The sequence below is a fragment of the Peromyscus maniculatus genome, chromosome 17 (assembly GCF_049852395.1).
Source record: "Peromyscus maniculatus bairdii isolate BWxNUB_F1_BW_parent chromosome 17, HU_Pman_BW_mat_3.1, whole genome shotgun sequence".
NCBI classification, from domain to species: domain Eukaryota; kingdom Metazoa; phylum Chordata; class Mammalia; order Rodentia; family Cricetidae; genus Peromyscus; species Peromyscus maniculatus.
This window is the reverse complement of record NC_134868.1, coordinates 48,622,219-48,641,381: the sequence shown is the minus strand read 5'-3', so window position 1 is coordinate 48,641,381 and position 19,163 is coordinate 48,622,219. Positions and strand designations below refer to the sequence as shown.

Here is a 19,163-nt window from a genome sequence, read left to right as displayed (position 1 = left end):
GTTTATTAAAAAACATTAAGACCACAGCTCCTCTTCATCCAATACTTCTGCCTGTGTCATTTCATAGGAACCCTGGCCTGTGGTGACATTTTTGTCACTGTTTAGTTGTGGTCTGACTGTCAGAAATGCAGCTTTATGAAACCAGACAGTATTATTCTGCTTTGGTTTTTAGCTTATTTATGGAATGGTAGAAATTTCATATGGGACAAACAGGTCATTCCATTTCCCTTCAATAACCCCTTTCAAACATGCGTGCTTATTTAATAACAGGAAGACAACCTGTGTAAATTTCTGGTCATTTTCAAAGGCGCCATCATTTTTCAGTGGTTCTTATGATGCTACACGGAGTGTCTGTCTGGTATCCAGGTGGGAGCAAAACCCACTCTTTTGAATCTTTTGGAGCTAAAATGCAGCCAAGTGAAAGGGCTGGAAAGATCTGAAGTGCTTGTGTTTGCCTGATCCAGAAGCATGGTTCTCATCTCGCTTGTCCTAAGACCATTACATCCCATAGGAGCTACAGTTCACAGAAGTTATATGTAGCCCCAATGGTTCTCTGACATGGAAACTCCTTTTGGAAGATGCCTGCAACTTTTATAAATGATTCCCATTCTTTCTAATGGTGTTCCAAGATCCCAAGTAAGGCTAACATCTAGTGTTCTCAGAAATATTGGAAATGTGTAAAAAAAAAAAAGGGGGGGGGCTAGGCTTATCCTGTTTATTGTTGTGCATGTTGACAGTAAGTGAGCTGTGTGACTGACATGTGCCCGATGCGCCTGAAATTCTCTCTTTGATTTGATCCAATTGAAGACAGACTATGAGACTATCTGTGATGATGCATCATGGTTGCTAATCTGACACACTTGGGAAGAGGGATCTTCAGTTGAAGAACTGCCTCGGTCAGACTGGCCTGTGGTCATGTCTGTAGTGGGTTTTCTTGGTTCGTAATGAATGGAGGAGGGCCAGATCGTGCGGGCAGTACCATAGCTAAACAGGCAGGCCTAGGTTGTCTAAGAAAGATAGCTTAATATGAGCCTGGGAGGCAGCCAGTGAGTCGCCATTCCTCCATGGGTGCTACCTTAGTGTCTGCTCCAAATTCCTGCTCTAACTTCCCTTGATGACGGATTATAACCTCCACGATAAAATGAACCCTTTCTTCCCCAGCTTGCTTCTCATCATGGTGTTTATCACAGCGACAGACAGCAAACTGGAACTGGAATACCAACCTTCCACCTAAATAGAGACCATGTCATGAATTCTCCTTCCTCCGCTTTTCTTCAGTTTTTCTATTTTAAGAACTTTCTGAAAATATATGAATTATGCAGCTTATCTCTCAGATGAAAAGGAATTTTCTGCTTGGATTGAACAGCTCCATATTTATTAATAGCAGTAAAAATTTCCATGTTCCTCGTCGCTGATGGGATGCTACGTAAACTATGAAGGAGCCATTCCAGCAAGGATAACAGCTACAGGAGAATAATTATCAAAGTTATATGGAATTGAAAGACCCTTTAATTTGTCATTACTTCTCTGCATTCAGAAAGGATCTGAATAACTATGCTGACTATAAAGGGAACTGAGTGATATTTTTCCTCATTATGAGATTAAATCCTTAATATGCCACTTTCACTACAAGTTAAAACAAAATCCCCCTAGCTGAATTCCAAGAACGATGCAATCAGGATTGATGACTGCTTGCTGCAGATGTGCTTGGACTCCTCACTGGTACCCACGGATGTGTGATCCAGGCTCATTTTCATTTGAAAACTGTTCATTGCCACAGTTTATGGAAATGGAATTATACTTATTTGCTCAGTATGAACTTTTGGCCTTTATATCACATTAATTCATGAAGTTGACAGGGACAGTAGAATTTCCTTAGGTCATGAACTATTGGCAGAAACCAAATGCAAGATTTTTTTAAATAGGGTTTTTCTTTGTAGAAGAACTATTTTTAAAAATGGCTGTGGTTTCCAAGATCATGTCAAGGCAAAATTTCAAAGCCATTAAAAAGAAAACAAGTACAGTCTCTTTTTCTGTGTGGTTTGCATTATACTAACAGCACTCAAATCCTTACTTAGATCCTAAGAATATTCTATGACAACATTTTTCTTGGAAACTGAGGTTTCAGATCTGAGTGATAATGTTCCATTTTGTAAATGTTGAAAATTTATTCATTAGATTGCCATCAAGGCTTCTGGTTCTCTGTACTGGAAGATGCTATCCAAGCTGCTGTGGGGGTATCCTAAACAGTATTACTTATCTATAAACCCTGTTTACTGCAATAATAACCAGTATGACAAGATATGCCCCTAGGTGCAGTAGTGGCGCAGATGTTAGAGGGTAACCAACTGCTTTCTAATAGGATTTAAGGCACACTCCATAGGAGGACACTCATGCCTGCTACTGCATATTTGGTCAAGAATCCATGGCTGAAGAGCTCACAGGCCCTAGGGGTAAAATCCACTAGTGCTATTTTGCCCAATGGACATTGTATCAAGGTGCCCTCCAAATTCACGGATCTCTATCTGTAGTTTAGTGCAGTTCTCATATCCTATCAGAGACATTTCTTGGTGCAGTTGATGTTGGTTGATGCAGAAGCTCACAACTGGGCAAAGTGCAAAGAGTAAATGACTGTGGCGTGCTCAGCCCCCAATAGGACATTTATATCACACCTCATCCCCAAGGCTCAAGGACCATCATGGAAGATAGGGCACAGAGATTGTAAGAGCTGAAGGTCAGCAAAGACCAGAGTGAAATAGCTGGTGTTAACTGCACATAACTTCTTACATGGAGGTGAGATCCTCTGTCTATTTCCACTTTTCAGTGCTGGGACACGCCCTGCCCTGGCTGGAACCTGTGTAGACCTTGCATATGCTGCCGCAGTCTCTCTGAGTGTCTCTGGAAGATACTGTTTCCTTGGAGTTATCTGCACCTCTGGCTCTTATTATCTTTCTGCCTTCTCTTCCACTTCTATCCCTGAGCCTTGAAGGGAGGGGTTTGATAAAGACATCCCATTTAGAACCAACTGCTTCAAAATCTCTCACTCTGCACATTGTTCATTTGTGGGTATCTTAGTTTATTCTCACCCACTGCCAGAAGCTTCTCTGATGGAGGTTGAACAAGATGCTGATCTGTGTGGATAGCAGTATGTCATTTGGATTCATTTGATTGCTATGTTCCTTTGACAGAATAATAATATTGAGTTTTCCTGTAAGCCCATGATCTATTTAGTCTCACAGTTTTGGGCCATTTTAGCAGTGTCAGGTCATGGGTTACATCTTATGTAGTGAGACTTAAATCCAGTAGGCAAGCCAGTGCCCCAATCAGACATATTTCACTACCAAGTTACAACTTCAGTATGAATCACATCTTGCTGAGTGTTTGGCCAAAGGAGTCCCCCGGTACCCCCTAAACATTACAGACTGCCATCAAGGCTATTGGTTGCTCTCCACAACCTGATGGTAAAGACCTATTGCTGAAGACAACACTTCATTATGGAACCATGCATGGTAGAATCATGCTGGTGCCTAACTAGGAGCTTTACCCCTACTAACTAGTGTTCCTGTTGCTGGAAGGTCCTATGCAAGCTGTCACAGGAGAAGGGTAATCAATATCACCCAGCTACAAATCCTTTGATCCACAGCAGCAACCTGTCTGCAAGATACACCAGTGCAACAGTGTATAAATGTTATTGGAGGAACCAACCACCTTTTGACATCTCTTGCTTTTCTGTTAAGATCATTTGGAAAGGAGCAAGTATCTGGATTGAGTGTAGAAGTGCAGACTTTTTGTAATATGGAGATGGCATTGATATTTCAGCCATTATATAATTCCTAAAAGAATCACCATAGAAGGCCTGGTGAGATGGTTAAGAGGGTAAAGTGTTTGGTGTACAAGCCCAAGGACCTGTGTTCTAATCCCCAGCACCCACATAAATGTCAGGCCTGGCTGTGTATACCTATAATCCCAACACTGGGAGGGTGGAGACAGGCAAATCCTAGGGCCTGCCAACCAGTCAATCTAGCCAAAATGGTGAGTTCCTAGCTGAGTGTGATACACAGTTTCAAAAGGTGGAAAGAAATAAGGGTAGAAGCTTGAAGTTGATCCAGACTGCCATACAGTTGTTCACAAGTGACCACACCTCCACATATGTGTACACACACACTCACAATACACAGAGAGAGAGGGGGGAGGGATGGAGGGAGAGAGAGAGAGAAAAAAAAAGATTCACCATCTAAATTCAGCCTAGTTTAAGTTTGATGGGGTTGGGGTTGAAGGGTGGGAGAAAGAGGGGAATGTCAACGTATATAATTATGGAAGAAAGTACTACTGTCCTCCTTTCTGTCTTACAGCCTGAAGAATAAGTAGTGAAAACATCAATCAAGAGCTAAGAAGAAATTGCAGCATGTCTCTGTGGCAGAGATCTGCTCACCAACTGCAAGAGGATCCTTTCTTGAGCAATGAACACTTCTTACAAGGATTCACAGATTAACACACGACCAGTCTTGATTTTTGAAAGTAGATAAGATTTCTTTTTCTTCCTTTCATTTAGTGGCAAATTATACTTGGATGAGTTTTAAAGAATCCTTTCCTGGTAACACGTTTAGCACAAGTTCTAAACTGCAATCACACAGCAGCTAGTCTGAGCATTATTCAAACTTACAAAGAGTGGAAAATTTAATTTCCAATTTATTCTAGATTTCCTTAGAGTTACCGTGATTCTGTGAGACCCTTCATGATTTTCATGTAAGTCTCCTAGATCCATTAATGAATATACTTTTGTCATCATGGGGAACATAGTTGGCGACAATATTCACAGCAACAAAACAAATTGTAGTTTGTGGAAGTTATATAATGGATAGAACACTGGTTCTTCTGCTTTACATCGATGAGACAGCCTTGCCTCTAAATGCCAGGAGCATGAAATTTGATGGAAACAGAGAGGAAGGACCTTCACTCTGGATCACCTTGATGGAAAGCTTCCCAAGATTAAGCCATGTTCTCTTTGCAAGCTGCCAGATCATAGCTTAGAAAAAGAATTAGTTTGATTGCATGATGATCCTATTACGTCAAAATGTCATCACAGCAGTTGACCTTGGTGTAATGCTTTACTAAAGGTATCCGAAGGAGAATTTTCAACCCCAGAGTGAGATGGAAGTAGTTCTTAGGAAATTAGCCTGAATTGTGGGCTTTAATTTGGGGTACTGATGATTTTGGGGGAAGAAGTGACTAAATCCTGAAGAAGCTTCATTCTTCTGTTTCTCTTCCATCATGTTGCTGAGCTGGGATTCAGTGACTTTGAAAAGATTGGCTCTGGGTAGAGGATGGACCAGAGAACTAGTAATCTTTGAAGGGATCAAGTCTGAGTACAGCTGTATAATTTCTTCTCCAGGGTTAATTGCTCTGCTTCGTGATGGGAAGTGGTGTCTTGTAGACACTACAAGGTAGATGCAGAACTTCTGTTCCTGGGCTCTCAGCTGGCTGGAGCAGCCCTTGACACCTTGTGACCACCACTCTGATGAAGTCAGACTTTCCCGGACATCATTGCTTTCCACGGAGGTCTGAAGTGGTTACAGCCAGTGAGCAATAAATGAAACGACACGGAAATGCACAGTGTTGTTCTTAAGGTGCCTGTTTTGTTGTGTGAGGAGGAGGTCACAGTCCAGAGGGACCAGACTGTGGCTGCAAAGAGGAAGGTCCCACACTATATACAGTCATGCTGCAGGTGGGGAGGAAGATGGGTGTGGTGACAGCAAGTTTATTTTGCTATCTTGGAAAGAAGCACACGACAGAGCTGCAATCCTCCAATGACGGCTTTTCTTCGAATGTGTGGAATAGAGCTTTATTTGTCAATTCTGCTGTAAAATAAGCACAGTCTGAGCTTTTTTTTTTTTACTTTTAAATCTTTTTTTCTGTTTATGTTTAGTGCCTGAGCTCTTTCCCTGAAGTGTTGTGTTTATTTTTTTTAATGACCTAAGATAGAAAAACCTAGGAACATAGATTCTCTTTGTGTTACAGTGAAGCTTTGCCAAGTCCTTTGTAGATAAACCTCCAGCTACAATAATCTGATTATTTCAGAGTGCCTCATCTAAATACCATTGCTCTTTGGCAAGCTGACACAAACACCCTACCAGGAATGTTCTTGGTTCAATCGTTCTCACTTTCACTCATGCCCATGCAGAGGAGGAGAATTTCATTCCAGCACACCATGAAGACTACTTGGCCAGACTACTTAATGCAGGAAGGCTCAGAAATGCCACTATGTCCTGGGAACTGTAGAATAGAAACACCTTTACTCGGAAAACTGTGCTGTTCACTGCTCCTTGGGTGTGGCTGTTATGTTTCATTGAGTCTTACGTTACTTTCCAATTTTGTTATGGGTAGATGGGAGTTGGATTTAAGGCAAATGTTTTCAAATGGCCAGTTAATTCTGCTGGAAAGGAAAGAGACCCATGCTGCCATCACTCTGGGCACTCTGGAACGACCATGAGGAACACAAATACCTACTGACCTTGTATTAAATCAAGATGTCTGTGTTCAATAGGACAGTTACTGATGGTTGATATAGTCAAACGTCTTTCTCTAGCTTCTCTTTTTATCCCATGACTGCATCTTGGGAATTTGACATGCATTACCCGTGTGCTCTCCCACCGAACCCCATGCTTACCCCTGATTTTTCAGGCAACTCAATCACTCCTTGGTCCTGGCAACACAATGCAAATTTGCTTTACAAAATGTCCTTCCCTTTTAGTGCAGAAATAAGCTTGAGGCTAGCACATGGGCCAGTGGTCACAAATGCCGTGGCAGTGAGACCCAAATTAATGAGCTCTCCTTACATACAGTCTCCACAGCCCAGTGAACTAATAAATATGCTCATAAAGCAATCCACTAAGCAGCAAATGCTGCCGTGATTCCTTCTGCTGATAGAGTAGCCATAAAACTCACCCACTGCGGCTGGACTGCAAGACCGATAGGATTTGAATTCTCTTGGCCTCTTCGATGACATAGAAACATAAATTGGAACTGTGAGGATTGTTGGTGTAAGTTTATTAGGCCAACCGTATCAAAAGGCAAGAATGATGGGACACATGAGAAACACCGACAATTCTGCAGAACCCTGCCCCCTTCTGTCAAGGCTGAGTGAGACATTTTTTGACGAGGCAGTGGGAATACAGAACACCAAACCCCAATAAGAGACTACTGGGTCATAACGACACTCCCACTAAATATCTGTTGTTCACTTGATCAGCTTGTCCAATGAATTATTTTTCTTTTGTAAGAATAAAACTAAGAAGGGTCTGTCTGTTCAACATATTATTGTAGGGATGGATTTCCCCCTCCCCTTTTCTGGTTTTGAATTTGTTCATATTCAAGGCATGTTAAACTACCTCATAGGTTTGTTGTGTGGATTAGCTAATTAATAAATAACAACTGCTTAAACTAATGAATCTGTATGTAAATGCTGCCTTAATATTTTTTCCTCGCTAAAGATTTACGAGTCAAATCAATGGTGTGATATTTAAATTTGTTATGGAAATGCCAGATGTGGTGGCCACACCTGCCATCTCAGCATGCAGGAAGTTGGCATCCTGAGAGTGCCAGAATAGACTGAGGGCACAATCCAAAGCTGAATTGGCTGTACCACTAAACACCAAATAACCAACAGACAAAATCACAACTTTAGTATTTATTTTAAGTTTTACTTTTATTTGTTCCTTTATGTATCTATTTCGTTTTTTGAGACATGTTCTCTCTGTGTATCTCAGGCCTGCCTAGAATTGTCAGTCTCCTGCCTCAGCTTCCCAAAAAGCTTTTAATTTTTTTTTTAGCTTTATTTAGTGTACTTAGGGGCTTTGCCTGCATGTATGTCTGTATGAGGGTCAGATCCCCTGGAACTGGAATTACAGACAGTTGTGAACTGCCATGTGGGTGCTGGGAATGGAACCTGGTCCTTTGGAAGAGCAGCCAGTGCTCTTAACCTCTGAGCCATCCCTCCAGCCCTGACTTTTAAATTCTTAAAAGGAGGAGTCAACACTGGTCTTCAGAGTATCTGAGATGATATTATGGTAGTTGAAAAGTCTGCATTTATAGTAAAATGAAAGTGGTTTTGACATTGCGTCTTTGATACCGTTGTTGTAGGTTCCTTTACATCTGGAATAACAGATAAAGCAGTTCCAGCTGTTCTGTATGCTCCTTAGCACACATGAGGTTGGCAGCACTCATGTGATCGTCTGCCTTGATTGTACTGTCCTGAAAACCTGTTAAATGCTATTTGCTTTAAGTGTGTGTGTGTGTGTGTGTGTGTGTGTGTGTGTAAAAGCAGTGTGTGGGGGAAGGGATGCATATTCCTGTGCTTTGAGACCAGAGGACAACCTTGGACGTTGTTCCTCCTCGGACACCATCCCCTTTGTTTTTGAGACAGTATCTCTCACAGCCTGGCTCTGATTGGCCAGTGATCCCATGGGCCTTCCTGTTTCTACCTCTACAGTGCTGGGATTTCAAGGATGTGCCTCCACACCCAGACTTTATCTGGGTTCTAGGTAGGGACTGGACATGGGTCTCCATTGCTTGTACAGGAAGTACTTTGGTTAGCATTTTATAGACTGGGCTATTTTCATATCCCATAGTTTAACAACAACAACAACAACCTCAGCAGCCTAAAGAGAAAGACATGGAGCTAAAACTATCTAGTTTCCTGGTGACGACATCTGGAAAATCTGTAGTAACTAGTTAAAAAGTAATTTTACTGCTGTCTCTACTTGGCAGCCATTTTCCTCCACATGATTAATTATTCCTTAATCGCTATTATGAATAGAGGTTGTACATGCTAATTTCAAATGCTTCAACTTAATTAGTAATTCACTCTGACCTTTAAAACCCATACTCTGTAATCTTCAAATTATATGAGTAAGGGAAAAAAAATCTAATTTCGCTTCTCCCCTTCCGCCCTTCCGACTGCCATTAGTAAGTGATCTGCAACCTGCTGTCACTTGGAGTCAGCTGGGGTTGTCCCAAGTCCAAGCTCAAGTTCTCTTGTGGTCACCAGAGTCAGTGAGAGTGAAGGGTGACTCAGCTTCTGAGACTGAGGTAATGCAAACACAGCACCGTTTTTACTTAAAGAAAATGAAGACAGCTGCACACAATAATGGATTCCCTTATAATTCTCTGTTGAGAACTCTCGACAAGCTCCCCATGGGGGTCGCTGCTCTTCAAATAGTAGAATGTCCAGCAGGAAGACCACCAGCAATACAAGCCTTCCTCACATCGGCTAAGGAAGGATCTGCTTTGAGGTCATTGGGGTTCTGCGTGTGGATGCATGGGTGCTCAACCATCTCAAAACTGTCTTCTTGTTGACTGAAATGGACTTCATTGTTAATCATGGCTGTCGAGTCAGTACTCTGCTACTAGCGTTTCAAGAGTTGTTATTCTCTCTGCCTTGGTCTGCTCCTCCTGTACAAGTCTCTGAGAAGCTAATAATCGGAGGTATGATCAGCTTCCCTAATGTTACTAACACCATAGGTGTGCAGGCAAGGACACAGGAGTATTCCCCTATTTTTATCAATAATATAATCTGACTGGGTTGAGAATAGTGTAATGGAGGATGGCCAGAGTGCAGGAAAGATAACTTCCACTCATCACCTAGACAGAATTCATTGGGTTCTGGGAGAAAGCACACCATGGGAAAAAGGATACCATGCCCTTGATTCCCAACCTGCAGCTCTCAGTACATCGGGGCCCTCATATGTCTCGATTCTATATGTGAATGCTGCCGGTTCCCTCCTCATTTCCTGCTGTGGATTTGTGGCCACAGGCCTTGAGCATCACATTGTCAGAAGTTTGGGGTGCTTTGTCTACCTTTGTTTTCTAGAGAATGCTGGTTTTCCAAATGTGACCAATAACAAGGAGTTAAAAGCAGCATGTTGAGAGCCCATGCCATTTGGGAGGCATGTCGGTAAACCATGAAGTTCCCATTTGCTCCCTGGAAGTCATTTTTTAAATATTTATTCTTCATTTATCATTTTATAACCATTTAATTTGAAGCCAATCATATGCCTATGCCTACTTTCTTTATATAACTTCTCTCATTGCTCTTGAGTTTAGAGAGTTTAACCCTAAAAGCTAGCCAAATGTCCTCTGTGAAATCTCATGGGGTCCTGTGATGAAAGGGGGTCTCCTGGGACTCAGGGTTCAACCAGACTTTGGCGCTTGACTGTACTAGGAGAGAAAGAGCCAAATATTGAGATTTCATCTTTGTTTTTTTTTTTCCTCACCACACTCACTGGCTCCAAAACAGCCCTGCCCCATGTTCTTCCCCTCCCGACTTCATAGTCAGGTGTTCTCATCACGGCTCCTCTCCACGGCTGTAGTGCACAAAAGGGACCTTTCCTCTTTTAGATAACTGCTATTATCTCAGTTATTGCTAGTATTTAAAAAGTACTAATCATTTTCCTTTGAAGTTATCTTCTTTAGCTCAACATCTGAGAAGGGAAATGGGAACTCCTGAAAGGGAAAGAAATTTAAAATTTTTAAGTGATTAATGATAATCAAAATTAAAACAAGTGTGTGAGAGGAGTGAGTGTGGGGTGTGCTGTGGGATGTTCTGTATGTCCTGTGGGAGCCCTTCTTGGGTTCTTTGTGGCGTTACCCAGCAGGTCCGCATAGAGGATGATTAGGACCATGGGCCTGAGTGCAGGTGTCTGAGATGGTCTGCACTTGGCTGTGCTGGGGGATGGTCTGTATGTCAAGTTGTTCTGATTGATCAATAAATAAAACCTGATCGGCTGTGGCTAGGCAGGAAGGATAGGCGGGACTAACAGAGAGGAGAAATAAAAGGACAGGAAGGCAGAAGGACTGACTGCAGCCGCCGCCATGACCAGCAGCATGTGAAGATGCCGGTGGGCCACCAGCCACGTGGCAAGGTATAGATTTATGGAAATGGACTAATTTAAGCTATAAGCACAGTTAGCAAGAAGCCTGCCACGGCCATACAGTTTGTAAACAATGTAAGTCTCTGTGTTTACTTGGTTGGGTCTGAGCGGCTGTGGGACTGGCGGGTGACAAAGATTTGTCCTGACTGTGGGCAAGGCGGAAAACTCTAGCAACAGGGGTGCACGCATGCACGTGTGCACTCATGTGCGCACACAGTTTGTCCAACTCTGGGTGACATCAAATCTCTGCTGTCAGCTTGACACACCTGGAAAGAAAGGACCTCAACTGAAGAATGGCCTCTAGCAGACTGGCCTGTGGGCATGCCTGTGTGCCATTTTCTTGATTGCTCATTGGAAGGAGGCCTCGCCCACTGTGCGGGGTGCTACCCCTAGGCAGGTAGGCCTGCACTGTGTAAGGAAGGTAGCAGCGCAAGGCAGAGCACAGCATTACTCTCTTGTCTCTGCTTCAACTCTTGCCTCTCTGTTCTTGCCTTGACTTCCCTCAGTGATGGACTGTGAGCTGTTAGCCAAATAAACTCTTTCCTGCCAATTTGCTTTTGGTTAGAATGCTTAATCACAGCAACAGAAACCTAACAAGGATAAACAGACATACTAATTTAACAACTAGTTATTAAACACAAGCAAAGGTATGCTATCGGGAAATGATAGATAAGTGTGTGTATGTGGGGTGGGGGCGGTTAGTGCATCATTATGCCAACGCTTTGTTTTAATCTTGGGATACAGTATGTATTTTTTTTTTTCTGTGCTACAGTGACTCAGTATTTAGAGTGAGGCTCAGAGAGAGTCTTCATTGTCAGTACTTAATGTTCATCTGGGGTTGGCCATAAACTCAGGATCCTCCCTCCTCAGCTTCCTCAGTGCTAAAACTATACTACCATGCTATTTAAATAGTGAGCCTTTATCCTAAAGGGAAGAGATTTCTATGGTGATGGTAGTGGTGGTGGTGATGATGGTGTGCTGGAGAGGTAGCCTGGGTGGGTCTTGGGCAACTGTACAAGACTCTACAACCCAGCTACACTCTTAGCTTGAGTTTTCTTCTGATAGATTTGAAAAGTTCTACAAACTGTCTTTCTTCCCTCTTTGTGACCATCCAACTAAGAGTTATTCAGTGTGATGGAGAGCTGAAACTGATCTTCAAAACTGTCCTGTCCATCCCCCTCATTCTGAGCATTCATTTTTAAAAATGTGATGGAATTAAAGCATACATTGGAGAGGGTTGCTGCTAGAACAACTCCAACAGGGAAGAGCTTTCCCAAGAGCAGAAAACAATGTGTTCCAGAAGCTGTCACTGTGAGTTCCAGTTATCTGTCTCCTGTCCTCTGTATACCACTACAACCACCAACCCCAGCCAGGCTGTTGCTCCACTGCCACTTCCCCTTTATCCCACAAGCCACAGGTATCTGTCCCTACAGCTCTGCCTGCCAGCTGGGCTCATAACTAGTACAGGAGCATCACACAGGTAGCGGAAGGCCCGCCATTCTGATCCCAGAGCAGCTGCTCGGGAGACCTTGTTGCACCAGCCCAGAATGGACATGTAGCCACTCTGTACCTCCACAGCACGTGTCTCTTCTGTCTGTATGGGGTATGCACACATATTTGCTTATTAAGATGATCCTACTACAACATGACCTTTTGTTGTTTTTTTATTACATTTTGGGTGAGCTAGAAGACAAGTAGCACAGCTGTGGGCTCTTCTCCTTTATCCCTTTGTTTCAGGCATTTACCAGCAAAAGTGCGTCTGAATTTATGGCTGCCAGTCTGCTTGAGTGTAATAAATGTCAAGCAGACATTGCTGAGTCACAAACTTTGTGAGTTGAGACTAACCCACTCCATAAATCTGCTTGCCGCACAGGAGCCCCACTCTATAAAGTTGGCTGACGACACAAATACGTGTGAAAATCTGAAAACCCGGCTCTCCAAGTAAGTTAGTGTGTTAGCACCTTAGGTTTGCTCCACTGTTCCTGGCTGGAAATCTCTGCCTGCAGCAGAGGTCCACTTATTCATAGAGTTCTCTCCATCATGGATGTCAGAAAGGAGGGCATGGGGTCGGGACATGGCTGGGTCCTCATTACAGTTGGGAAGCAAGTGAATTCCTGTAGAGTCGGAGCCTGGTTCCTCCTCTTCAGTCTCCTTGAGGGCACACCACATTTCAGAGATCTATGAGCCAATTAGAAACTAGGTTGGCCTTGGTCAGGAATTGGGGTAGATTTCTGCCCTCCTACCCATAGCCTGTTGCACCACACTGTCCACAGTGGCACATGATGTACATGGTCAGCTCTCAGAGGCCTTCAGTACAGCTCCTGCTTAGGCCAGGACCCCACTTCTTGGTTCTTCTTCCTGAAGCCGGGTCCATGAGCTCAGTCCTGAGGCTGTATTCCACTGATGCCTCTCTGGAAGGCGTGGTCTCTGCTCCCCTGGGTAGCTCTTCGGTGCCAGCTCTCCTTTGCTTACACTGTTCTTCCAGCTGAGAGTGTTCTTGGCATGGATGGGTAGGACCTTGAGTTCCAGCGAGTGGCAGGAACAAAAGGGGACACGTGTGTATGTGTGACACTTCCTCACGGTTTTAAAAGTCAGTTCCAAAGCAGAGCGCCTCCTTAGCAAGTCTGAGACCATGGGGTTGATTCTCAGAAGCACAGAAAGTAAGTTTCTCTGGCTCAGGATCTGGAGAGGTTAATCATCCGCAGTCATAATCACGAACACATTTTAAAATCCTGCTGTGCATGGGGCAATCAAGGTGTGGATACAAAAAGAGAACCGGAAGTTAGGAGGCTAAAGTTTTTAGCAATGCTCTGGCAGTAGATAAAAACGGGCTTCTGGAAAATAGGCTATTTCCTCCAGGTTTGACTTTTGTGGGTAAAATGGTAAGGAGGGAATGGAGAGAGCCATTATACAAACCCGAAGCCAGTAGAATACGAAAGTGACTGCGCTTTTATTACAGCACCGTAATGAAGCAGTCATTCTGTATTCAGAGATGTGAATTAAGCAAATCCAGGAGGCCAGCTGGAACTCGTGAGGGGAACGCCAGTGTCATCTGCACCCATTAACTGTTTGCCATGACTGCCCAGAATGGCGAGCAGTCACAAACGCTAAAGACTCCCAAGATGCCTTGCATTCCACACTCTCAGCAGCAAAAGGGTGGTGCTCGAATGCCATCACCACTCATGTGCACTTTCTGTGGTCTCTGACTTCATCTGTCCCTTCATTTTGTGGCTCTAGAATTGTTGAAGGTGCCCCTAGCTTAAGTTGGCGGTGACAGAGACAACTTAATGTTGTAACCAAATATGTTAAACAGTTTTAACAGAGAGTCCAGAGTGCAGGGGGAATCCAGTGTGTAGCCCAAGGGCAACAGAGAAAAGATTTTTTTCTCGAAGCATTTTAACAGACCACATCCTGAAGACTAGGTGTCAGCTACAGCACGGACATGTATCTGTCATCAGTCACTGACAAGAATGATCTCATTATCCTGTGCCTCTGAGTGTGCAGCCCTAACCCCCTAACCAAACACTCTGGTAAACCCCATGAGCCCCAAAGTCATAAAGGAACAGCACATGTCAGTCCTGGGAGGAGAAATGAGGAGCTTTCTTCAGCCTGGGCTTAGGAATGCTAGGAAATGTTTTTGATAAGAAAGAGTAGATGCTGGCAGGTCTCATAGTAGAAGTCACAGTTGAGAACAGGGCAAGGGAAAGGCAGCCTTTTATGTCCTTGGGCACAGCGTCTGCGTGGTTGCGCTCCTCCAAAGATCCATCCACATCAACTTTGCCACTGAGAGGAGCCAGGTCCAAGCGCCCACTTGGTGTTGGATTGCACAAAGGGAACAATGCCCTCAAGGCACATCACTGAAAAGAACAGTGGGGTAAGGTAAGGGCAGCCTACTCTGATGCATGATCGCTGTAGGAATAAACTCCCTTGTAATAATGGTTGTTAGGATGAGGGGTGTAAATAATGAGAGTATAAACCGAATATTTGGCAACACTCTAGTCCTGTGAGCAGGCACTGAGTTTTATCTTTAAAAGACCTTTATGTGGCCAAGGGGCACTGGATTCTGGAAATGCTTCGGCTGGGTATCATGTGCTGTTGATTAGGAGACTGCAGAGCAGACCTGGCAAAGGAGAATCTGGCCAAATTGGGCTCTTGGAGAAAGAACGAAATGTGAGTCTTCAGGTGTTTAATTAGCAGCTTGATGATGGTCTACAGAAGTGAAACTCAGGATGACTTGGTCAGGACTCCCCATCTGGAGACAGACTGCAGTTTTCATGATGCTCCCAAGTCCTTTGAGGCATGGGAAAGACTCAGGCATGACAGAGTTCCAGCTGCATATCAGCCACCCATCCTGTGGCATCTGGAGAGGCACTTTCCTGTCTATATTATATACGATGGCATGAGCACTCCCTAAAGTCCCTACTCTGGCCTGTTTGTTCCAACCCATCCTTCTACCTATTCTGACACATCAGAAAGGCCAACACAATGGGCCTCCCCTCTCAAGGGACCAACTTCTCCACATCCTACCTCATGAGTACATACCCTATCAGAACAGGACCTTGTAGAGCAGAAAAGGTAGAGAGAACCAACTGGCCGTTGGTCTTTGCTGACCTTTAGTGGAAACTCATTGCCTTGAAGCCTTGGGATGCTGGTGCCTGTCCCAGCTTAAAGACCCTCCAGATGAGACACTCACGGGCCCAATTATATCAGATGTCAAAAGTGGATGTGGAAGTAGCTCAATCTAGGCCAAGGCTAAGGATCCTGGCCAAACGGAAAAGCCATAACGTGGATGGCTTGAAGGACTGTTGACCAGTTTCCAGATGATTCTGCAAACACGAGTGAGTGACACAGGGGGTCCTACCCTGTGAGCAAGGCCTTAATGTAGTAGTATTAAAAAGATGAAGGGGTAGGTCTGAAGTTGACAGGAAGAGGTCTGTAAGAGAAGTAGAATCCAGAGAGTGAAACCAAAGGAGCCACCTTCAATAGGGAGTGCTCCTGCCTCCTTTTCATTTCCACCAGAGGAAGGCATCCATCTAGGAAACTGGCACCAGGAACTGGGTAGCTGCAAACTCCTGGCTCCAGACTGGCAGGTGCTGAGCAAGGGCAAGAGCCCCAATGTATCCAGGCACCACAAGGCACAGCCAAACAGACAAGCACCCTCAGAGAAGATGCCCAAAGACTGGAGCCAGCTCTCCTGAACACCCCCAAGTCCAAGTCCTGGCATAGACTTGGGGGCTGTCCTGGCTCTGCTTCAAGTTTTTCCATATGATTCAGAATTTGGTCCTGGAACTTCAACTCCACCCATGGGTTTGTCTCATGGCAGGTTTCTGTCCTGTCTGATAGCCCAGGAGCAGCTCCATCACAGCCCTGAGAAGTCAGGGAGGGGCATCCAGCAAGACATGATGCTCAGGTCATGCACTACTGTTCTAGAACAGGGTTCATCGGCTGCCATCGCAATACGAAAGGAGCAGAGGGTCATCTTTGTAATGAATTTCAGGAACTTCCCGTGAAGGGCACGTTTAACTGAGGATGTTTTTAGGGTTGAGAAAGTCAAAGCTCCAGGAAGACTGCACACTGTCTTCCTCAGCAGAGCCAACTGTCGACAGGCAAAGACCCTGCAAAGAACTGTGTAGAGAATTGAGGAACTGGGCAGCAGCTGAGAGGATGGGTGGGTAAAGGTGCCAGTCAGCATGAGCTTGGGTTACGCTGTCATCCCCCAACACCTAAAGGCAAAGCCAGTCTGGTGGACACAAGCCACTGCCATGGGTCTTTCTGGAAGCTAAGAAACACACTCTAGAAAGGATCTTTGGGGTGAGAAGAAAGCTGTGCTTGTCACAATCTTAAAGCCCTCATTAGAAATGCATTTGATAATCACATAATTGGTAATTGAATTTGTGTAAATAAAAAAAAAAAGTAGCTGCTTACTGTGCCCAGGGACAAATGGAATTGTACTGCAGTATGAAGGTCTTAAGCACACAGATGAAGTGCTGTCTGTTTGATTAAGGGCCTGCTTTTCACCGAAAACAACTTGTCATGTCAATTTCTTCTGGTAGTTGGTGAAATATCCCAGGCCACTTCAAGCCATCAACATGAGTCAGTATCTCAAGGTTTTAACCAGTTCCACGATATCTTTTCTTTTCCTTCTGAACCCCACCGCCCAAAAAGATGAGGAAAGAGATAAAATCAAGTCACTCTGTGGGGTGCAACAAAGAGCATGTCACACATTTTCAGAAAGCTATATGTCATGCATGCAGTCTATCCACGAGGAAAGTCAGGTAAATATGGGAACTTTGACCAAAGAAAACCAGTTAGAACTCCTCAGTCCTCCTGTAAAAGCAAACCCAAATGGCTTCTATGAGTGACTGAAAGCATTGGTTATTGGTGAATTATTCTGGAAATAAAGCCATAAGACAGACAATGCAAGTGAGTGTAAGAAAAATCATCAGTAGCATGTGCCCTCAATTTGATAAATTCAAGTGAATTGAGATAGAAAAAAAAAAAAAGATTTGCAGACCTGGGTCCAGTCTAACATGCTTCAACATCCTTCTCTGAGGACAGACCTCAGGACAGCTTCCTTCACTGGTGTTTTTGGTATGCGCCATTCTACCGGTGGGTCACACCAAGGCCAAGAAGGACAAAGCAACTGGCCTGAACTTTTAGCTAAATAGCCCAGAATCTGGGCTGTGAGGCTACTCTCTACGGGTGATGCTTCCCAAAGATTCAAATTGCAGTCCCCCACCCCGACTCACCTCCTGCTCTCACCAGACACTGAGAATACTTTTTGTGTCTTTGAGGGGACTTAGAAATAAGCCCCCAGAGAAGCCATAAGAACCATGGGCACCAGGAGACGAATCTGCAGTGATGCCCCTTGGTACCCAAGCCAAGGGCTATAGTTCAGATTCCCAGAAACTAATGCAAAGGCTGGGGATGTGGCAGCCCGCTTGTAACTTCAGCCTTCAGAAGGTGGCAACAGAGGACTCCTAGATCAAGTTGCTTAGTAATACTAGCTGTATTGGTGAGCTCCGGGGTTTGGTTGACAGCCCCTGCCTCAGTGAATAAGATGGAAGTACCATTGAGGGTGAATCTCAACATTAACCTTGAGCCTTCACAGGACACATGTACACGCACTATTCCCCTACACATGCAAAACCAGGCATGTACACATGAACAACTGGCACAAACATGACAATGCCAGTTACTCAACTAGGCTCTAAAAGGGTTGTTTGTAGTCCCCTTGCAATGATGACTTTGTATACATCTCCAATGAAGACACCAGGGTCACCTGCCTCATATGTCCCATCAGTAGGTACTTCTCTTTGCTCACCTGTGCATGTACCAGGCATGTGCTCATAGACTGGAGAAGTTAGTGCACCTGTAACTATATTGAAGGGTCTAACGTTTGACAAGTGGACCGCGCGCCTCGTACTGACTTTATGCCTTGCCCCGAGGTGAGCACTGTCGGTACTCTTTCTGATGCACACTAGGCAGCTTGAGCCAGCCAAGGACGTCTAGTCCTCTTGAGCTGCGTGAAGACAACCTGCTCCATCTGGCCCATCGCTTCCTCATATCCTTTCCCAACTTTTGCTACAGTTCTGCAGGTCTCATCATTTGCCCAGTTCTACCAAATCACTGCCATGCTCCAGTAGGTCATTTCCAGAAGCACCTACCATACTTGTTCTGTAAAAATACCTACTTTGAACTTCCTATGGGTTAGCTTTACTTTTTTCCCAATCCCAACATCTTTCTCAGCCCCAACATAATCACATTGCCCATTGAGCAAACAAGAATGACGAGTAGGCCAATGGGATGAAAATAACCCCATCATTTGGTGGCAGCCATAACTGATGCTTCTGTTCTGGTATGGAGCCTTACTCAACCCTTTGAGGCAGTCATCACAGTGCAGCTGATGCCTCTCCAGGAAAGCTTTGGTCCTCCACTATTTCTCAGCTGTCCAGAGTATGCAACACTGACTCCAATGCCCTATTTGTAGCTAGGGTACTATGAAATGCTAGTAGGGTGTGTCCAGAGTGCTTTCAGCCATCTACGTAAACTCCCTCAGCTGTTCTTCCAAAGTAGGGTGTTGAGCTCTGTCCTGGACCAGAAACAACACTGGAGGTTGGTTCCGTTCCTTTCAACTTCCCCATCACCAAGCACACAGAGCTGTGTAGCACTGAACTTTCCTTTCCTACTGTCTGCCCTCCAGCTAGAGCCCAGGTCTCCGGAGCATTGCCAACA

The 19,163-nt window shown here is 44.4% G+C and overlaps 1 protein-coding gene across 1 annotated transcript in view; it reads left to right on the top strand.

Moving 5' to 3' along the window:
- Zmat4 (zinc finger matrin-type 4) overlaps positions 1-7,458 on the top strand; it is a 392,976-nt gene extending 385,518 nt beyond the window's left edge. Inside the window, exon 7 of the mRNA XM_006982967.4 lies at positions 4,353-7,458. Within this exon, the coding sequence (XP_006983029.1) occupies positions 4,353-4,368 (16 nt within the window). The 3' untranslated portion in view covers positions 4,369-7,458. The remainder of the gene's footprint in view (positions 1-4,352) is intronic.
- The last annotated feature ends 11,705 nt before the right edge of the window (positions 7,459-19,163 follow it).